The sequence below is a fragment of the Myotis lucifugus genome, unplaced genomic scaffold, assembly GCF_000147115.1.
Source record: "Myotis lucifugus unplaced genomic scaffold, Myoluc2.0 scaffold_100, whole genome shotgun sequence".
NCBI classification, from domain to species: domain Eukaryota; kingdom Metazoa; phylum Chordata; class Mammalia; order Chiroptera; family Vespertilionidae; genus Myotis; species Myotis lucifugus.
Window position 1 is genome coordinate 1,846,521 of NW_005871148.1, and position 8,960 is coordinate 1,855,480.

The window sequence follows — 8,960 nt, forward strand, 5'->3', positions numbered from 1 at the left end:
GGGACAGGGAGTGGCCGTGGGGAGAGGTCACGTCTCGGGATCCTGGGCCAGAAATCTGCTCGTGGGGCAGTTCAGTGACCAGTCCATCATTTTCTCTCCCGAGCACCCCCTCCGACCCCGTCCTGGCATGCTCTGGTCTGCTCCATTGCAGGGCAGGTGAGGGCAGATGGCCTGGCTGGTGGCTGACGCCAACTCCTCCCCCAAAACCCCGGCGATTTGAACTCGGGTACTTTCCTGTGACAAGAGGGAGGATGGGGCAGGTGGCAATGGCCTGCAGCCAGGAGCAGGGAGAGGTGGGAACAGCAGTTTTGAAAATGACCCACGTGAGGGCGGGATCCGGCCTGTGCGATTGAATCTCTCAGCTTTGTGTGTTGTGTTTGAGGTCAGAGACCTCGTCTTTCCGTTCACTTGGGACAGTTCAGAGACAGGGATCATCTGTCCGCACCTCCCCTGCAGGCCCCTCTGTGGTCACCCCCTCCCTGCCCTCCCCCTGGCAGACTGGGGCTCCCTTTCCAGGAGCAGGGCCAAAGGATTGGATCTCGGGGAGGCAGGCAGCTCTGGAGGGAGGAGACCGAGACCCAGGGACAGCCTTGAGCTCACAGGCGTGGAGACGGCCTGCTTTGTTCCCCTTGCTCCTCAGTCCTTGGGTCTGAGAGCCTCCCCCAGTGAAAGACCACGTCCTGAGGCCTCTGGTTTGGTCTTTTATTCGTCACCAAGGAGAAAGATCCGACACCAGTTCAGCTCTGAGTGCAGCTCTGCCGCTCCCTCACCCGTCCCCAACGAGCCTTTCTAAGTTCATCTCAGCTCCGAACCAAGAATTTCACTTCGTAGCTCTGAGACCCATCTAAGTAGGTGTCCTCACCCCACCCATTCATTCCAACGTCCTCCTCAGCCCCTCAGCCTTCTTCGTGGATGAAAGGTGACACAGCCCAGCCCTGACCTGCAGCTCCCCGAGGGGACCCCAGCAGCAGCGGGGGCGGGCAGGTGCTGGGGACCTGGGTGTGGTAGGGCTGCTCTCCTGAGCGCCCCCTTCCTTTGGAGCCAGCTGTGGCTGTGGGAGGAAGATGGGGTTCTGCCAGCCCCGGTCCAGGCCCCTGGGGAGCTGCCATGACGGGGAAGGGGCCGGGCCTGGGGATGGTGAGGAAAGGTACAGAGCGGAGTGTGGGGAAACAGGAATGATTTGCTCGGCCATGCTCCGTGGTGACGTGGAGGTGTGGGTGGGGGGCCGGCAATGGCCCCATCCAGCCCCAGCCTCCACCAGCCCCCAGACTGGCTTTGAAACTCAAGGAATGGCCTGGGGTTGGAGGAGAGAAACCGAGAGGAGATCTGCGCTGTGGGTTTTGCGCTCAGGCTGGTGGGAAGACCAGACGGTCTCCTCTGCCCACTTTGGAGATGCTCAGACCTCTTCCCAGCAGGGGAGGGGGTGACTGTTGGAAGTCACCCTCTGCCCACTGTCCCCAGAGGTGGGCGCTGGTGCGGGCCCGGGCCCAGGCTGTGCGCTCAGAGCTCCTCGTGAACCCGCTCCTGGTCCTCGTCCGTCTTCAGCTTGAGCTCGTCGCTGGTGATCTTGCCGTCCTGGTTGCGGTCCTGGTTCTGGAACATGTCCCCGATGGTTTTCTCCGCGTCCTGCCCTGGCATGAGGCGTCCTTTGCCCTCACTGACTTGAGCCTTGATGAAGGTGGAGAACTGGGGGAGAGGAGAGCCGGGGAGGGGGGAGCGTGAGCCTTGTGCCTGAGCGGCCTTGGGGGGCCAGCCCGTGAGGACTGAGGAGAGGAGCTGGGGCAGGGACAAGGGACCTACAGCTCGGGCCCAGACGGGAGGGTGGACATGTGCCCCGTTCTTGCTAGAGGCCGCCATGCGAGGTGGGAGTGTGGGGATGGGTACTGTCAGGGTTGCTTCCTCACCCACCTCCTCTGGGGGGACCTCGCCATCTTTGTTGAGGTCCAGGTCTTCAAACAGGTTGGCGGGAGGGTCCTGGTGCCACACAAACAGGTAGCCTTCCGGCAGCCCCTCCTCCCGGGAGATCAGCTCCACCTCAAACAGCAGCACAGCACTGCCAGGGACCCCCCGGGCTGGCGGAGGGAGAACGGAAGGAGCCCGGTCAGGCCTGGTCTGGGCCTGGCTTTGGAGCCTGCCCAGTGTGTTCCCAGCTCCAGGCCTGTGACCCCTCTTGGAGGCTGGAGAGTGGGACATGGGGTGTTCACAGAACCAGCCGAAAGGGGTTAAACGGGTGGGTCAGACCGGACCTGCCCCTCACCTCCGCTCTCCCCGTGTGCCAGGTGCGGGGGGACCACGAGCTGCCGCCTCTCCCCCACACACATGCCCCGCAGGCCCGTGTCCAGTCCTTCGATCACCTTGTTGGCCCCCAGAGTTGCCTCCTGGGGGGCCCCGTAGTCATGCCTGGGGAGGAGCAGATTCCCAGGTCAGTGCCCTTCCTCCTCCCACAGCTCACACCTCACAGGTGCCCACCCCACGCAGCTGCGTGCAGGGCCCCAGGCTCGGATGGGACACCTTCTCATCTTGCCACGGCCCCTACCATGTGGCCTCGAGGGCTCAGCTCCCCTACCGCAAGCTTCACCCTCCCTGCCCCTTCCTGCCCCTTCCGCTCCCCAGAGACGGGAACTGATGGAGAAGGGGGTGCTATCTGGAGGTCTCCGCTCACCTGGGCCCACCCACCTGCCCGCCCCGGGCCCCGCCCCAGACCCACGAGGAGAAGAGCTTGGTGCCGTCCAGCAGAGAGCAGTTGTAGTGGTAGCGAACGAAGTCCCCGGACTTGCTGGTCTCGTTGCAGGCCTCGGGGGGCCGGGACAGGGTCTGGATCTCCACGGGGTCCTCGGGGTTATGGAAGTCGATGACGTGGACGTCAAATATCAGCACAGCTGAGCCAGGGATCTTGTCTCCTGGGACCAGAATGGGGCGCGGGTCAGCTTGGCGTCCAGGAGGGGCCCCCCAGGGTCTGCGTGAAACTGCCCTAGGGTTTCACACGAGAAGGGGACGGGGTGTTTGTCCACATAGTCAGTCTCCTAGGGGGCAGGAAGGGAGGGACCTGCCGGTTAGAAAGCCCTTTATACCGCGCAACCTCCGAGCGACTCACCTGGCTGATCAAGGGGATTAGTCCCATCTTACAGGTGAGGACGCTGGCCTTCCAGCAAAGCTGGGTCTCAACTCCAGGTCTCTGCTTCCCAGGGCTAGGCTGTCTCTGTTTTTCCACAAGCACCCCCTCCCCAAACTCAGGAGCACGTTCCCAGGAGGGAAGAGAAGTGGGGGGACTGCCCTGGAGGGAAGGATGGAGTCCGTGTGGCAGGAACTGTGGGGGTGACCGGTTTTGTGATGAGAGGGCAGAGCAGGGGAAGGTCACTGAGGGATTCGGAGAGGAGCTGAGCTACAACAGGCCTACCCGTCCCGTTCTCCCCGTAGGCGAGGTGCGGGGGGATGGTGATCCTCCGGCGCTCGCCCATGCAGGCGCCCTGCAGGCCCTGGTCCATCCCCGGGATGATGTAGCCCTGCCCCACGTAGGTGTTGTACGTGTGGTTGCGGGAGTAGCTGCAGGACGAGGTGGGGAGGCCAGCAAGGGAGTCAGAGGGGCCCCTGCCCTTGCTGACAGCTCAGAGCCACCCCGGGCTGCTGAGGTGACCCCGGCTTCTTGCCTCCCGCCCAGCCCCACCCTCCCTCCTCAGGCCGCGCCCGCCCCTGACCTGGAATCGAAGAGGGTGCCATCCATCAGCGAGCCGTTGTAGTGGTAGCGCATGAAGTCCCCGGCCTTGGCTCTCCGGACACAGCCCGGCGGGAGCTCCAGCGTCTCCAGCTGGACCGTGTCCTTCGGGTTGTGGACGTCGATAAGCAGGACGTGGAAGACCAGGGAGGCCTGCGGGGGGATCACAGTCCCTGGGGACGGGATAGGCTTCAACCATACAGGTGGGGAGCAAACCCGGCTCCTTCTTGACCCAGGAAGGCCTCTGGGAGAACCGTGCGAAAGGGTGCTCCCCCTGCTCTTCGGGGCCCTTCCCTGGCCCTCAGCAGCCCTGTTCCTGCTCCCCCTGTGAGGCCGGAGCTGGGTGTGGCCCCGGGCCACCCACCAGCCCGTCCAGGACCTTTGTGTGAGTCAGAATACAGCTCCCCTTCTCAACGAGATGATCACCAAGGGCCTGATTTCATTCCCACTCGCCTCCTCGGCTGGGTGCCCTTGTGCAGCACACACCCTGAACCACTGTGTGTGGCAGCCGCCGCCGCAGAATCCCCGAGTCCTCGCCTGCCCTTACCGTAGCCCTTCTCGCCATAGGCCAGGAACGGGGGGATGACGATCTTCCTTCTCTCTCCAGGACACATGCTCAGCAGCCCCTGGTCCATGCCCTTGATCAGCCAGCCAGAGCCCACGTAGGTGTCGTAAGTGCCGCCCCTGCTATAGCTGCAGAGAATGAGGTAGGGGTGATGCCGCTGGAGGAGGGAGAACATAGACCCTGGACTCCCCCCACCGGAGCCACGGTCCCCAGCACCCGGGACCCCCCCGGCCCTTACCTGCTGTCGAAGGCGGTGCCGTCCAGCAGTGTGCCGTTGTAGTGGTAGCGGACAAAGTCGCTGTCCTGGACCATGCGGGGGCAGTGGGGCGGGCGCAGCAAGGTGCTCACCTGCACAGTGTCTTCCTTGTTCCACAGATCCAGCAGGACCACGTCGAAGTAGAGGGTGGCGTCCGGGGGGATGAGCCCCGCTGTGAGGGCAGGCAGCAGGAGTGCATGTTTGGTGCAACCCAGGGTGGGGGTGGCAGTGGAGGGCTGAGCATCCTGCTTGGCCCCCTCCCTCCACACCTCTAGTTTCCCTTCTTCCTAGTCAAGCTACGATCCTACCAGCCGTTACTGCCCTTCCTCCCACCCCAGAGGCAGCAAACAAACTCTAGTCCCAGACCTGCCCCTCTTCATACTGTGCAGGCAGCTGACCGAGGGCAGGGCCCTCTCCCTCTCTAAGCTTCAGGTTCGGGGCCCTGAGGCCCTTGATTCTGCCTCCCAGTCTCCTCCATCCCCACGCCTGTGCCCCAGCCCTCCTCACCCACACCGATGCTGCCATAGCCCAGGTGGGGGGGCACGATGAGGCGTCGCCGCTCGTTGACACACATGCCCATGAGGCCTCGGTCCATGCCGGTGATGAGACGTCCCCACACCCACCACGATGGCCACCAAAGTGCTGCGGTCATAGCTGGGGGACAGAGGGGATACCGTGGATTCGGGTGTGCACAGGTGAGGGTGCACGCAGCCAGACGCTTCCCTCTGCCCACGGTCACATACATGCCTGGGTGCATACACACACGCACACGCATGCACAATCCCCCTCTACACACGGGTGTAGATCAACATGCTCCTCACCTCCCTCCGGGGTCAGCCATGACCCCCAGTGTAAGAGGCTGGGCAGTTACAAAAAGGAAGTCCCCACGGAGCCTAGCGGCTCTTATACCCCTGGGAGAGGGTTGGGTGCAAGCCGTCTGCTGCTCTCTGCTGGCAGCAAAGGCGTGCTCAGCACTTCATGGGAGTGAAGAGGAACATTTATGGAGCAGTTAGGATGTGCTGGTGACATGCTTGGCCGCGATCTTATTTAATTCTTTCCCCGTGAGGAAGGCGTTATTGTTTTCATTTTTCTTCTGAGACGAAGTCACTCACTCAAGGTCACGGCTAATATGTGGTATGTGCGACGCCACCCCCCACCCCCACCCCAGTTTGTGCCTCTGCATCAGGGACTCGCCAAGGAGGAAAGGAAGGGGAAGCAGAGCTGGTGGGGGGTAGGGGTTGGTTTTCAGTTGTGAAAGAGCCTACTCTCAAACTGCCCTGGCTTTTATTTATTTTAGTTACTGTTTTTTCATTTTATGTTTTCAGAAGTTAAGGGCGGCTGGGAGATCGACGGAAGGGGGCCACGGGTTGTGAAAGTTTTCCAGGCTCAGCCTGGTTCCCAGAGTCCCCACCGGGGAAGTCGTCCCCCAAAGCCCCCCCACACCCCTCCACTCCGCCCCTGGCGGTCAGGGGCTGTACTCCCGGCTACTGCCTACCCCTCACTTAGCCTACTGAGCTGGTTCTGTGACTGGCCTGCTTCCCACACAGGCTGTTGTGAGGGCCCAAGCACCAGTTCAGCACTGTCAGGGCATCTGGTCCCCCAGAGTCGAGGCTAATGAGTACTGGACCCTCTGAGACTCCCAGGCACTGTGTCAAGTCCACTTTCATTCATCGTCTTGTTTGAGTCCTATCATCAGTCTCAGTACGCAGGGACTCGGTTTTTTCAGATCGTTTGTGGTCTCTATTTTTCAGATAAAGAAGGTAAAGCTTTAAGAGGCACCATTTCTTGTCCATGGTCACAGCCTGGCTTTGAAACCAGGGTCTTGGACTCTGGAGTTTTTTTCTTACCCAATATACTGCCTGCCCCCAAAGCCATGGCCACCGGTTTCCCGTGGGATGAGTTGTGTGTTTGGGGGAAGGGTCGAAGAAGAACTGACTTCATGGGGTGTGGTGGGCGGGGGGGGGTGTGTCACTGAGACCTGTGGTTTAACCAAGGCTGACATGTAGCCCTGCTTTGCCCCCACCAACAGAAGTGGGTTAGCGCCCTAGCCGTTTGGCTCAGTGGATAGAGCATCGGCAGGGGCTGAGCGTTCAATTCCGGTCAAGAGCATGCACCTCGGTTGCAGGCTGTTGGGGCCCCACCCTGGTTGGGAGGCAACCAATTGGTGTGTCTCTCTCATGTCATGTTTCTCTCTCTCTGTCTCTCCGCCTCCCTTCCATTCTCTCTAGAAATCAATGGAAAAAATATTCTTGGGTGAGAGGGGAAACAGAGCAGACCAAAGGCCTGCCTCTCTCCTCGCCAGAGCAGAAGCCGGCCTCTCAAACTCCAAGGCTGGCAAGATGGGCGGCAGCCCTGGCCTGGTGGCACTAAGATGGAGGAGGTGGGGGTGCAGGTAGACCTGGAGAGGGAGGTGTAACAATCCTCCAGGAGCCAGGACAGCAGGTCTGACACGTGGACAGACGTGGTCCCTACACGCCCAGATTCATCCAATCTTATTATAATGCAGGCTGCTAACAGCCACCCCCTCCTAAAGAAAGTTCTACTCCCTCTTCTCTAACCACAAAGGCACTGAAACCGGAGATGGAAGCGCTGAAGGGAGTCAGGGTGGGTGGGAATGTAGGGGTCCCAGGCTGCTCACATGCATCAGGGACCATGCTCTTCCCCCCAGCACTGTAGACTAGAACAGCCCCCTCCTCGTGGCTGGTGAATAGAGCAGTTCACCTTGATTATCAAGCACTTAGGGGGAGTTTGGGGAGCTTGTGTGAATGCAATCGGGGTCCTTGGAGAGGTAAAGGTTTGAAATTGAGAGCAGAAGATACATCCCTGGGGAGATGGATGTCTGGGAGACCACCCCCATCCCCACCCCCACCCAAGGCGCTGTGTTTGGGGTTAGGGGATCAGGGAATGAGTACCAGAAGGCAGACACAGCTTACAAGGGCACCGAGGAAAGGAACCCAGGAGCTCAGGGCGCCCGGCCCCGCTGGGGGAGAGGAGTGGTGAGTCTGGGGCCACCCAGCCCGTTACCTGGAGTCAAACTTCTTGCCATCCTCAAAAGTGCCGTTGTAGTGGTAGCGCACGAAATCCCCCCTCTGCACTTCGCGGGGACAGGCCCTGGGGATGTGGTACCTCTCGATGACCACGTCTTCCAGGGGCCCCCCGGCCGGGCTGGCGCGGCCCAGCCCCCTCCCCACGGCCTGCACCAGCAGCAGCAACATCTGCAGCAGCGGGGGTCGCAGGAGGGCGGGGCTGCGGGGCCCCGCGCCACGGAACATGGTGCCTGGAGCTGGCATGGCCGGCAGTGAGTGCGAACAAGAGAGGAGCCGCCACCGACCTCCGCTCCCGAGTTGGCTCCCCCTCTTCCTGTCTTCACTCCCCACCCCCGCCCTGGCGGGTCCACGTGGAATGGGGGCTGGGGAGGCTGAGCTGGCGGGCGGGGTCGGGGTGGGAACGGAGGAGGGGGCCCGGCCGAGCGCGGGGGAGACCGGGCAGGCACCACAAAGAGCTCCAGGCGCCCCCCGCTCCCCCCGCCCGAGGCCGAGAGGCCCAGCCGGGAGGGAGGCTCCAGAAAGATGAGAAGTGGGAGCTGACTCCAAACCCAAAAAAAGAAAAGAAAAAGTTCACTGTCTTTCCCCCTGGAGGCCCCGGGGTCCTAAAGCCGGACCGAGTCATCCCTTGCTGCTTTCGCTGGCACCCCCAAATCAGAAGCCTCTTCGGGAGGCTGGGGAGGCTAAAGCATCTGAGGGTGTCTCTGCTCCCCCATCCCTGCTGTCCCAGGACGAGGAGCTACTTCGCTCTGCAAAACCCGGGCTGCCGGGCGTTCTGCGTGGACGGAGGTCCCCCGGCGGCGGCGGTGGAGTGGAGGGTGTGCAGGGCAAAGCCGGGTGTGGCCTGCCCGCCGCGGGCTGGGGGGACCCTGGGAGCGACCCCTTCAGGACTGGGGGTGCGGCGGGTGCCAAAGGGGCGCCGTGATGCACGGAAAACCAGGTCCTAGGCCTTGGGCAGCACAGAGGGAGGGGGCACGTCCCTCCATTTCACGACCTTAAGGTGGGGGGACAGCGTGGAGGGAGCTTTCTGGGCTCCCCATCCTTAAGGGAAGCGTCCCCCCATCTGTCGAGGGAAAGCTACTAAGGACAGGGGACCGGGCTACGTAGGGGACTCGGGACACCCTTGCGCCCACCGAACAGAGGGGAGACGCAGCCCTCGCCCCTCCGGGGACCTGACCGAGACCATTACCCTCCTGACAGCCACGGGGCTCGGCGCTAAGACCCAGCGGGCGCGCCGGCCCGGCCCCCGCTTTATTCCTGATCACGGGGCCTGCCTGGATGTGGGCTTAGTCCCTAGTGGGCGCATGGAAGAAGCAGCGATGGAGTGTCTCTCTCATTGGTGTTTCTATCTCTCATCGCTCTCCCTGCTCTCTCTAAAAAATT

At 62.1% G+C, this 8,960-nt stretch overlaps 2 protein-coding genes across 2 annotated transcripts in view; one reads left to right on the forward strand and one right to left on the reverse strand.

Moving 5' to 3' along the window:
• Positions 1–688: 688 nt before the first annotated feature.
• Positions 689–7,907, reverse strand: FKBP10 (FK506 binding protein 10). Its single transcript, XM_006092410.3, is given in 11 exon segments — positions 689–1,686; positions 1,909–2,072; positions 2,258–2,400; positions 2,708–2,900; positions 3,398–3,543; positions 3,696–3,885; positions 4,260–4,405; positions 4,516–4,705; positions 5,041–5,146; positions 5,148–5,187; positions 7,558–7,907. Coding segments are annotated over 11 exon segments (1,770 nt in total). The 5' UTR covers positions 7,824–7,907; the 3' UTR covers positions 689–1,500.
• P3H4 (prolyl 3-hydroxylase family member 4 (non-enzymatic)) overlaps positions 7,822–8,960 on the forward strand; it is an 8,129-nt gene continuing 6,990 nt past the window's right edge. Inside the window, exon 1 of the mRNA XM_023756973.1 lies at positions 7,822–7,831. Within this exon, the coding sequence (XP_023612741.1) occupies positions 7,822–7,831 (10 nt within the window). The remainder of the gene's footprint in view (positions 7,832–8,960) is intronic.